The sequence below is a fragment of the Cibotium barometz genome, chromosome 5 (assembly GCF_041138505.1).
Source record: "Cibotium barometz isolate CiBa-2024 chromosome 5, ASM4113850v1, whole genome shotgun sequence".
NCBI lineage: Eukaryota > Viridiplantae > Streptophyta > Polypodiopsida > Cyatheales > Cibotiaceae > Cibotium > Cibotium barometz.
The window spans coordinates 61,270,634-61,285,703 of NC_141050.1; the positions used below are offsets into that span (position 1 = coordinate 61,270,634).

General features: G+C 43.2%; 1 protein-coding gene across 2 annotated transcripts in view; it reads right to left on the bottom strand.

Annotated features, from left to right (window-relative positions):
* The window catches only part of LOC147638727 (uncharacterized), a 44,041-nt gene extending 30,271 nt beyond the window's left edge, over nucleotides 1-13,770 (bottom strand). For both annotated transcript variants that reach the window (XM_086798700.1, XM_086798699.1), the window contains exons 1-16: nucleotides 13,548-13,770; nucleotides 12,907-13,369; nucleotides 12,718-12,825; nucleotides 12,553-12,602; nucleotides 12,342-12,431; nucleotides 12,144-12,227; nucleotides 11,988-12,044; nucleotides 11,804-11,892; nucleotides 9,854-9,984; nucleotides 9,522-9,655; nucleotides 9,305-9,432; nucleotides 9,161-9,212; nucleotides 8,926-9,067; nucleotides 8,618-8,808; nucleotides 5,990-6,164; nucleotides 4,979-5,900 (exon numbers count right to left, since the gene is read on the bottom strand). In XM_086798700.1, the coding sequence (XP_086654826.1) occupies nucleotides 4,979-5,900; nucleotides 5,990-6,164; nucleotides 8,618-8,808; nucleotides 8,926-9,067; nucleotides 9,161-9,212; nucleotides 9,305-9,432; nucleotides 9,522-9,655; nucleotides 9,854-9,984; nucleotides 11,804-11,892; nucleotides 11,988-12,044; nucleotides 12,144-12,227; nucleotides 12,342-12,431; nucleotides 12,553-12,602; nucleotides 12,718-12,825; nucleotides 12,907-13,369; nucleotides 13,548-13,621 (2,890 nt within the window). In that variant the 5' untranslated portion in view covers nucleotides 13,622-13,770. The remainder of the gene's footprint in view (nucleotides 1-4,978; nucleotides 5,901-5,989; nucleotides 6,165-8,617; nucleotides 8,809-8,925; nucleotides 9,068-9,160; nucleotides 9,213-9,304; nucleotides 9,433-9,521; nucleotides 9,656-9,853; nucleotides 9,985-11,803; nucleotides 11,893-11,987; nucleotides 12,045-12,143; nucleotides 12,228-12,341; nucleotides 12,432-12,552; nucleotides 12,603-12,717; nucleotides 12,826-12,906; nucleotides 13,370-13,547) is intronic.
* Between the last annotated feature and the right edge of the window lie 1,300 nt (nucleotides 13,771-15,070).

Sequence of the window (15,070 nt, forward strand, 5' to 3'; positions counted from 1 at the left end):
GTTCAATCTCTTGTAATCTATACACATTCTCCAAGTATTGTCCTTCTTTCTCCTAAGCAACACAGGTGCACCCCAAGGTGATTTACTTGGACGGATCTGGCCCATCCTCAAATAATCTTCGAGTTGTTTAGCCAACTCATCTTCCTCAGCTTGGCTCATCCTATAAGGTGGAATACTCACAGGATGAGCACCAGGGATCAAGTCAATACGATGATCTACTGCCCGTTCAGGTGGTAAACCCGATGGCAATTCCTTAGGAAATACATCTTGAAACGAATCAAGTATCTTCTATAATTCTTTGCTTTCAAACACACTTAATTCATTCACATCCAAGGAAGGGATGAGAAAAGAAGAAAGTGGAATCAAGACACAATGGAAAGCGGTGTACAAAGAAGAATCCATTATATTTCCAAAATCAATAGTATTTACAAGAGGTCCCTGAGAGGGATGGATACAATCACCTAAAATACTATACTTGGTGTCCCTATGCTGAAAAGAAAAGATATGACTAGACCAATCTATCTGGACGTCAAGAGTCTTAAACCACTCAATTCCTAATAACAAGTCTACATTTTCCAGATGCATGATATAGCATTCCAGAGTGTCTTTGTAGTCCTGAATCTGGATTGGAAGCATCTCCACCTTGCGATCCCAAACTTGTCTTCCCGCAGGTAGACGTACCTCATAGGTATGGTCGCTGAGTGTCGTATCAAGACTCAATTTTTGCACAAGTTGGTAGTTAACACATCGATCCTCAGAATAGGGAATCGATTCTTGATCGTGTTCTTGTTTAGCGCCCTGTAATCTATACACATGCGCCAAGAACCATCTTTCTTTTGCACTAAGAGCACAGGTGAGCAAAAGAGTGAAGAGCTAGGCTGAATCAACCCCTTTTTCAACAACTCCTGTACCTGGCTCATAATTTCCTCTTGTTGGACTGCACTAATACGGTACGGCGGTCTATTTGGTGGGGTACTCCCCGAAATAAGATCAATAGCATGATCTTCTGGCCTTTCCGGAGGAAGTTCTCCTGGCAATGACACGGAAAAGCAATCTTGGTACTCACGTAGAAAATCAATCCTGTCTTTATCTAACATAGACAAATTAGATTTAGACTCATCATCTTTTGCATCCTTTACAAAAACCAAGTACGCGAAAAGATGCTTTTTCATTACTGATGAAATGGCCGAAGCCGATACAATAGGAACAGATTCCCCTTTAAACTTTACATCCAAAATATGCTCTTTCTCTCTATGAGTCCCTGTTGTATGAGTCCTTGTTGTACGTATCCACCACCGCATGTACTCTATGACACCATAGCATACCCAACAAAACATCACTGATATAGAACTCCTCACTGTCCACATAACCCTGCACATGGAGCCTCAACTTTCCAATAATAGGGGTAACGGGTTTTACATACCCAAGACAAGCCATATTAGCCTCATACAAAGGCCCCATCTCCTCTGCACGGATCCCCAATCTGCCAGCCAAATCTGGTGAGATAAAATTGGCTCTAGCACCTGTGTCAAAGAAAATCAAAGCATTCTGATCTCTAACTTTTCCCCATGCCCTGTACAACTCAATCTCCTCACCACCTGGCTGTTACCCAACAAGATCAGGAACTAACCCTGCAAAAGGCTTTGCTTTCTTAGACTTGGGCTCCCCTTTAGTATCAGAGTCCTTTTGGGACTTATGCGTGGGACTATTGAAAGACATATGTCCCTCCTCGGTACAGAAAAAGCCATCCCCCTCTGCTAAACTTGATGACAGGATTCCAACCTGTTCTTGGATAACTGACATCATCTCATTCTGTTTCCTGAGTCCCTCTGTCATCCATCCGTCCCTGGCAACTCTTTTCATTGAAAACCCGGCCCAGTCTCCAAAACCACTCAGACTCTGAATAAGATCTATGCATATGTTCCATCCAGTCCCCAATCTGACTCTGAACACCATCTTGGTCTTCATTCCTGAGAAATGAGTCTGGCACTCTTACTCCAGCCCTTGCAGGATCATCCTCCATTGGGACCGTTGCTCGAAAACCTATCTGGCCCACAGGACTACCATCCCCTCTGGGCTTTGTGGAACACCACAAACAAACCTCCTGGAATCTCTTCCTCCTGATCTTGTGTTCCTTGCCTTCGACTTCGTATCTGTGCAGTTTCTTGTACCTTGGACCTGTACACCATCATATGGGACTGAATCAACATTTAGCCTTACTGAGCCTGATGCTCTGATACCAATGTAACACGCGGAAGCTCTGAGAGTCTTCTTTCAGCCCTAAACACCACTTAGAACATGCTGATGCAAAAACACAGACAGAAGAGAGAGTAGAGAGAGAGAGATAGCTGAAAATTCAGTATATTCATATGGTACAAAAAGGTACCTAGGTTCTACAGCCATAGGCTGCCTTCCATGAAAAGGTGGAAACACCCCAAAATAGTCCTAATGCTGGACCCACTCCCTAGTGGAGTGAATGACCACAACAATGAGCATACATGCCTATTTATAGACTCTGGACTCTTGGAGTGCTGGCTAGCCAACTCGACCAGATCTCATAAAGCTTTGTTGCGCCTGCAGCAGTCGACTGTCCCTGTGGGCAGTCGACAGTCCTTCAATGTCTTCTATGTCCTGCCTCCAACACTGGCCAAAACTGCAGCATGCTCCTAAACTCTGATTTTCTTACATCTTTTTCTGGCTGCCCCTTCTGGACTAGCTTCAGGATATATGTCCATGGGCAAACATGCACATGACAAAAGGTAAGAGCCTTGAGCCTATCTTTGGCCCCACTGAATGTGTCAAATTTTACTGCAGCTCCCCCTTCCTAATAATCCTTCGCCTTACCCATAGGCATTAGATTATCGTAAGGGAGTGGCCTCACAAGATTGCTTCCCCCTGCATTCATGCCCATCATAGGGTCAACATTACTAGTTCCCACACGATGCAATCCTGCTGATCCTCCCATGTTTCCAAACATACCAATATGCATACTGGGCTGCATGCCCCCATACATGTTTCCTTGCATTCTAGGCTGCATACCACCACACGTATCGCCTTGCATACCAGGCTGAAAATTAGCTCCAAAATTCCCTTGCATTGCCATGCCTCCCTGAGAGTAACCCCCAGTCATAGATTGGAACATGAAACCACCGCCAAAATAGCCTGGATGCATAGATTGCTGCAAAATAGATGGCTGTCCGAAAAAGGAACTCTGTGGGTATTGCACCATAAGTATTCTGCCTGTTAGAAAATTGTTTAAAAGCAGGATCCTGTGGGAAGGCACCAATATTGCCCTGAGGTGGGTTCCTAGAGCGCACCTTCTTCTTCTTCTTCTTAGTCTCAGAAGGGGTTCTCATAAATTCAGCAAACTTCTCACTTTGTGTGAGCTACATAAGCACATCCTCTGCCCCTGCCAAACAGGCTTTGAACTGGGCATCATCTTCCTCTTTACTTGGCATGTCTTCTGGCTGCGTTGCATCCTCATAACGTGCATCTTCTGTAGCGTGTTCTCCAGCAAGTACATAGGAGTGGTCTCGTGCTCTTCCTCATCATCATAAACATAGTCATCTTCAGAGTCGACATCTTGTTGAAATTTTTAGCAATGGCTTTCGTCGAGACAACCACGAGCCCACCCCCTTAAGAAAGTTGATGATGGTCCTGGCAACAAAACCTTGAAACCAGCCTCTGGTAGAAACCAAAGTGCGGTAGACTAGCAATCACCCAATCCAATTGTAGTCCAATAAAACAGTTATATGGGAGCTAGAGTGCTCCAACACATGAAAGAGAACGACACCTATTGACCCCAAAGCTTGGCGTTTCGGTATTTCTTTATTCAATTTCAGTGGAAAAGTTTAAATGATTACAACACGGCCATTCATGGCTCGTATGTCTACAAGTCCAATCTGCCAATCCTCTGGACCTCTTAACATAGAGGTTACACACAACTTTGTGTCCCAAGATCACCACACTGTTACCTCCTCTAATCTGCTAAGTCAGTGCATCCATGAGGCCTTGAATATGCATCTGTCTAAACCATGCACATAGCCACAAACTCAGCCATGAAAACAGTACACAAAACTCTTCCAAATCAGCCCACAATCTTGCCCTGTTTCCACCCTATGAACTGTCAAACCCTTCCTCTCACAAAGGGCCAGAGAAACGACTCCAAAACAGCCACGAGCCAGTGAAAAGAGAGACTCAATATGACACCTCCTGCAGTCCCACCTGCTCACAAAGAGATAGAGAAACTTACAGTCCTTGTGTCGCTTTTCACAAGAGAGAAGAGACGCGAGGAAAAGCCCGGTTCAGTCCTGCCGTCTTGTCTTGCAGCCGGGGGAGAGAAAATCTGTGAGAGAACCTGCTGTCCAGCCTTGTGTTTCCCTCCTACAGTCCACGCTTCTCAGCTCACAGTCAGCTTCTTGCCAAAAGCAAAGGAGAGAGAAGAAGATGATCCTGTAGGCACCTGTATACTCTGTTTGAACTTTAATTCTTGGCCACCAAAGGTTATAAAACCTTTTAAATTTTAATTCCTTTGTCCCCTCACACTTGGGGTTGTCCACACATGGGTTTCCTTTTTGTCCCGAACCTTTAAATATATAACTTACTCACCAACCACCATGCTCACACTTATGCTACACCAATTTCACAGGGTCATGACATGTATTGTTTTCACGACGGAGTGGTATCATGGGATCTTTTTCTCAATGACCCCCCACAAGGCTCTCTTGGCACCTTTGTGCCCCACATTGGTTGAGATCAACCTACATTTTGGGATGAGGTTTTCTTTGCACTAGCTTCCAACCATGATTTCGGAAGGTTTATTCATACTTAATAGAAGTCTCAGTTTTGCCAAAAAAAAAAAAAGGGGGCAGGGAAAGGGGGAAAGAAGTGGAGTCTCCTTTCTACTTACTATGCATGTCACTAAAGAGCTATTTCTACCTTAAACTGAGAACTCATTAGCTAGGTACAGAACACTTGCCTGCTTGAAGCACTCCAGCACGCACAAGATCAATCTCATAAATTGGTGATCCTTGGACAAAATAGACATCATTGAACATGCCAACACAGCCCCAGTCTGCAGTAGAAGGCCGGTGGGGATGCATGATTACAATCGGTGGATTTGGCAGAATTGGGGTCCTCAAGTGTGCCACAAAGCAGAAGAGGTTGGCAGGCCATTTTCCCTGCATACATAAGAGCACATGAGGCTTGTTCAAGTTTACAAGGTTCAGGGTCCTCTCCTCTAAATTCTTCTGGATGATGTCAGCTCTCTTCTCCAGGGTGGAATGATCAGGCTTTTCAGGTTTCATAGGAGGCCATTGTGTTATCAGATCTACAGCTTCTTGCAATGAGTAGACCTTGTGTGTCTCAGTATTTTTCTGTTGCTGCTTGCACCCCTTGCACCTCGCCTCTTGCAGAGTTTCATCAGCTGCATCAGAACCTAATTCATGGATGGTTGAAGCACATACGATCTCCCTTAACTGTGTTTGTAGCTCTGCTCTATGCCCTGAGCTCATCATGCCAAAGCTCATGGACCCCGACGCTTGCCTCTGCCTCTCTCTTTTTTTCCCCGACCCGGAGGAATCTGACCCATTGTCAAACTTGTCACTCTTGTGCCTTTTCCGCATTACGTCATGAATCAACAAGTCATCGCTATCATAGGATGTTTTGAACTTCCTGTTGCACTTCTTGTACAGCTTTGTATACCAACCAGGCAAAGATTCCTTTCCATATCTTGAAATCTTCTCTGCTACAGTAAGGTCCTCAGCAATCACTAATCCGATGTCAGTCTGTTGTAGTAGACGTTGCCTTGGGAAGAGAACGACCTCTCGTGTGTCCTCGTCTATTGCAATGTCGAGGCCAAAGAGAATGATTTCAAATTTGCAGTAAATAATCTCTGCAACCTGTCATGGCAGTGGCATTGAGCACATGTCACTGGTAGATATAAAAAAGTTTTGCCACGCTCATATGAAAATCTGAGACAAATAGTTACCTCCTCAAAGGTTAATTCATGCTCATAAAAGCAGGGTGGTAAGATGACAGGATATATCTCTTGTTGCTGCCCATGACAGTACTGCTGCATCCAATGCCCAGGCACAGGATTGTGCACCTTTAATCCAGACTTAAAAAGATTGATAACCAGTGTAGAAATGCCTTTTATTTGACAACTGCCAAGCAGATAAGCATGCTTTTTTAGAATTGAGAACACCCGCGTTTTGTTGAATGAACTAGACTTACATGTCCTACCAAGCCTTACTCACAGCATCAATCTTGAATTTCAACATGTATAGGTATATTTTCTTCTATTATCAGTCTTGGTAAGTGTCTTACGACACAATGATAGAAATGAAGGGTGCAACCATTTGTGCATCAAGGTGAAGAATGAGACAAATGATAATCCAAATGTCGAAGTAGTAGCAAGTGGAGCATTTACCCAGCCAGGAATCACTTGGGTTTTGGGTGATCAATCAAGTTTCATTGCACTTGACTTTGCATTATTCACTATCGTAAGGGACTAGAAACTCACATTGGAATCCTTCCTTTGCTACGACCTTCCCATTTCATTGCAAATCATGGCCACCTCATTTGTCATAAAGAAATTCAATAGTGAGCAATTTCATACTTGGCAAGTCAAAGTCAAGTACATGAACATGAGGGAAGTGCTTTGGGACATTGTTGGCAGAGAAGTGCTCACAAGCTGATGTGGATGCAAAAAACTTTTGGTCGAGTAGGGAAGAAAAAGTATTAGCCATAATTACATTAGGATTGGCAGATGGCTTTATCCACCACATTGCATCAAAAGTTAGCTCTAAGGGTGCTTGGGATGAACTTAATAAACTGTTTGGGGCTAAGCAAAAGAAATCCAAGATAAGTTTAAACATTCAATTTTTTGGCTTGGATGTAAAAGATAGTGATTCCTTTCTAGCACACCTTAGTAAAATGCGAAGAAGAAGATGCCATAGCCATATTGTTGAAAAGCATGATAATAAATGGATTTAGTCCATTGGTGACTACTCTCAAAAATCTTTTGGAACCAACACTTAGAAGGTGCATTAATGGAAGAGGACAAGAAAATCCGAGGGAGGACTACCATGGAAAGATTTCTTCTCAACAGGACCAAGGACCAAAGTACCTAGGAGCAGGGTCACATGTCACTATTGTGGTTTCACTACTACAGGATGTGGGACATATGGCCACATATTGCTGGCACAAGAAGCGAGCCGAGAAGGCTACCATGATGACCAAAGGAGGACATGACAACGAGGTTTCCAAGGAAGGAAGCACCCCAGAGCAACTCTTATAAGCATTGTAAAACGGTAATGCCGTCATAGCCTCCTTAGATGAGAAGGGGGTCAGAAGCGCGAGGGACTACTTCTCTCGTACATCGCCAAACCTGCTCACGCGCATCCAGCACCTATGAGGATATGAGGGCACCCATGAGGAGAGCTGAAGAAATCTGTGGCAATGGCTCTCACGTGGGGAGAGTCTGTAACAATGGATCCATCCTGGCCTCATAACCTGCAGATACCATCTCTCCGCTTGTGCAAGGACATGGCTCTCACCTATGTGTGTTGTAATCCTATTGTCGCATGTGTGAAGTGTCAAATCAAAGCCTAATTTATAGTCCATGAGATGGCAACGACGGACCACTCTAGCATATGACTAGGAGTGCGGGGGTCAGTGTAAACATGTAAGGTGAGAGAACCTCATTACATTGAGGGGGAGTGTTAGAAGCCAAGTGATGAAGGGTGCAACTATTTATGCACCAAGGGGGAGCATGTAGCCTATGACAGACCACTCTAGCATATGACTAGAAGTGTAGGTTCAATGTATACATATAAGTTGACAAACCCTCATCACATTGAGAGGGAGTGTTAAAAGTCAAGTGATGAAGGGTGCAACCATTTGTGCATCAAGGGCGATGCATATAGCCTTTGTAGATGGAGAGAAGAATCAAACAAATGATAATGCATGGTCCAAAGGTCAAAAGTAGCATGTAAAACATAGCAAGTGGATTATTTACGTAGCCAAGAATCTACCTGGAGGGTGCAAGTGGATGGTAGATTCTAGATAGTCTTCAATTAGCATTTATGAGGGCTACAATCATGGAGGCTCGGGAGTTCACCATATGTAAACTCTCTATATCACGTACGTTCAAGGCCTAATTAAAAAACCCCTTATCTGTAAATTTTTCATTAATAAAACATAGCCTTTTTCTAGTCAATATGTAAATACCCCCTTTAAATGGTACTTTTCAGTATGTAAAAAATGTGTCAAAAATGGATTTTAAAAACCCCTTCTATTGAACTCAGGTGACCCCTCTAAGCATGGAGGTGGTAGCTAGACTCAAGAAGCATATTTGGAGACTAATTAAGCAGGATTAGAGATAAGCCATTGAGCTAATTACACGTACTCTCAGACTATTTAAAGAGGCCCAAGAGGCCCAATCGAATGGAGAAGTGTGTTTTTGATATATACTCTCAATGTGCCATTTATGTTAATCATTTTCTTAATCTTTATTACCACTTAGATAATACCTGAACCATGTTCCTAGTTGTTTTTGATCCACCATCAGCTCCCAACTTGCATTCTTAAGTCACATGAGCTTTGAGATAATCACCTGCGAGCGAGAAGTTGATAGCATATGGCTTCTGGGCAGACAATCTCAATGCCACCATCTGCATCATCCCATATAGGATTATCCTGGTTCTCCGGTTTCAACATTTCAACTATCAGCCGTACCTTGGAGCCGCAGTATCGATGCACTGACAATGTACGCATGATTTGTGCTGCATCCTCGGCATCTGGATCCTGCGGCTCTCATGATATCAACTCTCACACACGGTTGCCTTCTGCAAACTCAAATATACTCACTGATTTATATGTCCCAATCAACCCAAGTTTTTTACACAGGCTTGAAGGCCTGACCTGTGCGAGGTGATCCGCCATCAAGAAAAAGGCTGATGCGATGTTGGCACTCACGCGTTCAAGATCAGAATCCTTCAGGGGTGTGCCTTCGATAAACTCAACACGACCTTTGTACTCTGTCAACAAAACCTTCATCTCAAACCTGCAACAAAGGCCAAAGCATGTTCAAGTGTTGTATTGCTTCAAGAAAGCAAAGATAAATTACAGGGGTTTTAACTCTTGATAGGGAGTTTACGAAGGCTTAAAAGGAGCCATGATGACCACTCGAAGAGGGAAAGCTCGCATGTCTGCACGACAGTATTGGGGTGGCCTTAGGAACGTTGGTGTAGCAAAATTGAAAAGCAGAAAAATCGGGCATAAGTCCAAGCTCATAGCAGACCTGTAGAATGGGAAGGATGATGGAATTCGGAAAGGAAGTCCTCCACGGCTCGATAGGATAGGTTCCCACTAACAATAATGAATCGAGACCCCATAACCTTTTGCACAGCATACTTCCCTCCATAGGGCCTGCAAACATCAACAATTGCGTCAATTAATGTAGAGCGCACAGCAAAACGAACAGAAAGCATTGAATCGCAGGCACGTAGTTACCAAACCTTCTCGATGCAAGATCCAATATCTTGTTAACTTCCACTGGAATGAACAGGACAGCTGCTACGATGACAAGAATGGCAATAAGGCGGCCCCAGTCTGATTTCAAGGTAATATCACCGTACCCCACAGTCGAGACCTGCCCACAACAAACAAAACAAAGAAAAATGACTTAAGTTTTGTGCCAGTCGACTCAGGTGTTTTGAGTGGTAGGAACCGAGGCTGCTGTGGACTCGTAAGAAATATCATATACCCTGGCATTAACACACAAAGTTGATGAAACTTTCAATAAGCTTAAGAGATCAGTGCAAATGGAGGGCAGTTGCAAACAACTAACCGTCACGATGATAAAGTAAAAGGCTTCATAGAAGCTCAGGCATCCGTGGGGAGGGCAACCACTAGATTCTCTGACAGATAGTGGAGTTGCTCGCCACTCCACCCATTGCAACACTCCAGCTGCTAGGACAACTGCAATCAAATTCCATATCTCAGAGAAAAGTGCTGCTTGCATCCAACACAGTTTCAATGGAAACTCTGTCAAAACTTAGTACGCACAACAGTAGAAGCTTGATGCTTCTTGATACTATGCATCCTTCCAGGTACAATACTCTTAAAGATCTTCTAGATACAATCGACTCTAGATTTATCTTTTATCTTCTAGATATAATAGAATCTTCTTTTTTTAAAATCTGGGATAGCTAAAAATCACTAATCTCAATATCCAAAGGATGATTCACGAAATCCTTCTTTATGTCCTTGATTTGTTCATTATCAACATGTCCCAAAGGCCATCTGCCTCTAGTATACATGGATCTACTTGATATACATTTTCTAGTATTTTCTACTGAGTATCATCTAGGAGTCTTACTTACAGTTCTTATAACTGTGATATAGTCAGTTTATTGTACTTTTCAGTTTCATTTGGTTGTTCTCTTTGATGAGACACAACTTCAAATGTACTCAGTTTTGGTCTCATAAGCCATTATGGCTCTTAGAGATGTTAATATATCGTTTCATTTCTCTCTCTCTCTCTCTCTCTCACACACACACAAACAACATACACACACACACACAAAAACTCCCTACTAGCTCTTTGAAGTCCTCAAAATGCAAAGACTAGTTGAGAGATAATTGAACTTCGATGTGCACCCTTAGCAAGGCCCCCAATTGACGCACACAAAAGCAAGCTTTTACAGTTGGCCGGAATGATGAATAACAAATCATTATGGTAGATTGCTCAATGGAATGCCCGAATTTCCTTACTAATCCTTCGAACGATCTGCTTGGGGAAGGCAAAATACCACCACTATGCTTCACACACAAATTCTTTTTCGTTGAAGAAAGCAACTATAGAGCACTGCACTACTTGATAGAACCGTAGAGTGCTCCACTACTTGATGGAACAAGTGCTAAAATGTGCAAATCCTCATAGTATCTGCCATCCAACTAAGGTCTCATCATTTAAGATGTGAAATGGGGTGAAGCTTTGAGTTTGACAGGACATGCAAGGTCTTGGTTGTAAGGCCCCCTTTATGAGTAGTCGTCATATTTGAGTAGCTCAAATTCCTTCACATCCTTGAGGAATGTGTAGACACCAATACATTTCTTCCAAAAATAGGGAAGACCATTCATTCCCAGTTCTATCAAGGAAGTGTTACGTCACTATGAAGTACTCAAGTTATGGCATCCACACAGTCCGATGCTAGAAGCTAGTTTCAATTTAACCCTATATAAACATGTACTAGCCTGATCAAGTCTAAAAAACTATACTCCAATCTCAGAAGCTGATAGTGTACTCTCTCTCTCTCTCTCTCTCTCTCTCTCTCTCACAGTGACTCATGAACTCCAAAGCAGCCTCAAGATGAAAACAAACCAAGCTTGGAAATAGAGCATAAGGAAAAAAAATGTTGCGAGAGATGAAGCAAGGTGGTGATCAAGGAAGATTTGAGAGAACAAATCAAATCAAAAGTCAAAACTGAAGTCGAGGAAAATGATATGAGATAGTTGAAGGCCTTTCAACGAAGGATGATACATGGATGGAGATGAAGGGGGATACTTGAATGATATGTGAAGTTGTGCCATTGATTGACAGGGAGCTAATATTTCCCAGAGTTTTACCACAAGGTAATCACGCAATTTTCACTTCTCGCACAAAGTCTGAAATTGGTGGGTTTCTAAAACACAAAGTCTGAAATTGGTGGGCTTCCCAACGGGGCCCAAAAAAATTAGCTTAAGCACCGATAACAACAACGATCATTATATTATATACTAATCATTTTTTACTCACAGACTCCGAGGGAGTATGCAATCAGCATGAAGATTTCTTGACCGACTGCTCCCCCAGGAAGCGCCCATGATGACAACAATGGCACTGCCCTGCTCAGGATCAACCCAATCAAAAATATTTCCACAGCGCTCCACACAATTAATATTTTCAAATATATGTATATATATATATGTGTGTGACTAACCTTAAAACCCGAAATACCAAGAAAACTTGAGGTATTGCAGCGTCCGCCATTACTCCGCTGCCATATCACGAGAACCATTGAAATATATATATATATATATAATCGCGTTTCAACAAAATTTGGCGCTACGAATTTCAATATACTAAGGCCAACTACCTCAGTATGAAATAGATCGGAAGAGTGCTTATCAAGTCGATGATCCCATTCAGGGACAGGGCGTAATACAACCGAACTGGTGCACTGGGTTAAATTATACAAATACAAGACAAAAACAAATGCGAGGATTATTATTTGAGCACAGCTCTGTGTGCGCGCGCGCGAGTCTAATAATATATAGCTGCTGTATAGCCTTACCTGTATAGCTTGATGAGATAATCAAGCAGAAAGAAAAAACTGCAGCAGAATTGGACAACAGTAATCCAGTACGGGTTATGGGCGGTATACCTGAATGAAGCAAGTAATAAATTCGAATTCAGGTTGGCTAACATGGACGATGGCGTTTGGTAATGCGTTTTGATTGAGGTTAGCACAGAAAAACCGAGAAATAAGACTTAATGATACTCACGTTGTGCGGACGTAGAGTATTATCAACAACGAAGCTGCAATGCACTCTAGCTGCAGAAAAAGCACCCGCCCAAATTTATTTTGTTAAAAAAACCAGCGAATTTGATATTTAAGAATAGGTTAAAGCCAAAGAAAAGCTAATATATAAATGTTCGAAATTGCATACCAGTAGTAACACTGTGCTCCAAAAAGAACCACGAATGCCTGCCCTTACTTTGGTAGACAGAGCCACCTTGCCATACAGGAAGGATTCATGGTAGGTAGCTAGAACATCCTACACAAGAAAAGAAAAACAAAATTTGAGATTAAAATGGAAGGGTATATTTGCATGTGTGCGCGTGCGTGTTTTGGTTACCTCGCTAACTGCGATCGTCTTGCTTGGCGTTTGCCTTTTAAGCCACAGCAGAGAGCTTGTCCCGCGTGCGATAAGCTTTGAGAGGCCGCGGCTGAAAGAGGATGCCCAGCGCAGAAGCTTGCGGCCAATAGCAGCAGCAGAGCTAGTAGACTGGTGGCAGTAGTCGGCGTTGCTGGTCGAGTAGGGGTCCCCCACATCTTCATTGTCCACCGCCTCACGCTTCTCCGCCGAAAGCATGTGCTTGGTGGAGCACTGCCCGGCGGCCGAGATCATCAGCGTCGTGGTTCTTTCAAACGGCCTCACTACCATCGCCTCGCCCCCGTGATCAGCCCGCGCATCTCCTGCACCCCCTTCAGCTACTTCCACGCTGTCGAAGCCTGGCACCAGTACCTGCATCATGTCCGCAGATCGATCATCTCCTGTTACTTGGCTCGCCTCTCCCTTCCTTGAGCTCCCAGGCCGCCTGGAAAATGAGCACCGGTTGCACCAGAGTGACTATATGTCAGAAATTACGCCTCTCCCCCTCCGTCTCTCTCTCTCTCTCTCTCTCTCTCTCTCTCTCTCTCTCTCTCACACACACACACACACACACACACACATTAAAGAAAGAGAGCGACGCGCACAGGCGCACAAATTCTGACCTGAAGCTTTGCAAGCGCTTGGGTGTATAGAGTGTTTTAAAGGGTGCAGCATTTGGAGACGAAGGAGACCCCATACCATCCTAGCAGCCTGCCCTTTGCGAGCAAGGATGAAACAAACACACACACACAGAGTACTGAGTGGAGAGCTAGTCACACTAGCTGCGTGAAGAATTAAATGATAGAATCCAATAACCACAACAAACACCGTCACTGCGAATGTGTCAACATACTATATTTTGACAATATTATAGTTTATATTGTTTATTGGTTGAAGGTTTGTCGGCTGTGCGGAGCAGGATTCAGGTGGCACCGTGGCAGTGGCAACGCACTGCAGGTGGCGGCTCATCACTCGATCTCACATGCTCCACCACGTCATCCATGAACCGCATTTATAAAATCCATCATTTTTGTTGTGAATATATATATTGCATTTACTTATATAAATAATACATCGATCACAATTTTTCCATCCGAGATTCCACTGCACAAATAACGCTCTTCTTTCTGCTGTTTTGTTTCGTTCTTGTTTTATTTAAAAGGTTTTTCGTTCTTGGCAAGCATCACGCGCGCACGACCTTTCACAACACTCTATGCACCTGCGCTGCGTGATCCAAGGCAACTGCTTACTTATCAGCCCCATTATACCGAAGTGTACTATTATTGTAGATTAGATTAGGCATACTTAACCAGGTGGTGGGGCCTCCATGTACATAGTTACGTATGACTAGTAATATGTATGAGCCAGCTTACCAAGTAAACAACTCATATGAACTCAACCCCTCCAAAAATTATGGATTGAGTTCAAAACCACAAGCTGCCATAAGTTGAGAAGCGCGCACTTGTCTTTTAGTTAAATATCTCCATTTTGAAAACTGGTTGGAAATTATCCATAGCATGGAAGCTAGGTCATAGTTTTTCAAAGTGAACGTTTTGTTAGAAATAATATTGTTCATAGGCTCTAAGGCCTTTTGTAGACAGACTCTCTACAACTTTTTGAACAACCAATAGGATCATTAAATTATTTTTTATGCATAGAAAGATGCATAAAGAAATTATTTCAAAAGTGTTATTCTCATTAAAGTTGGTATCCGAGGGTAAAACATCTTTAGCCGTATTCATTGGCACGTCCAGGAACCTCTTGACCATTTGCATATTCCAAAAGATAGGTGTTGTTTTTTATTTTTTTTCTTTATCCTAAAGGTGCCCTCCCAGCGTCGAAGAAGCTTCTTATCTCGCCGCTTCTCTACACGACCATCAAATCTCATGACCAAGCTTCCTTCCTTGAGTTCTAGTTTCTTCTTCTTCTTTGTAAGAGCGTCATGCCTTGCCTTGTGCCGTTGTTGTGCTCCCTCCAAATGTTGAAGTGCTTGAAGCCGCTTCTCATCCAAGGTCTCCAGTTGTACTAGGCATGGCAGAGGAGAGTGCAATTTCAAACAAGCTAGGTTAATATATTTAATCTCATGATGATGCGTCTCGTTGCAACTTCGCCTTGCTGACTCTCGCGTGAATTCCCAGTGCCCCAA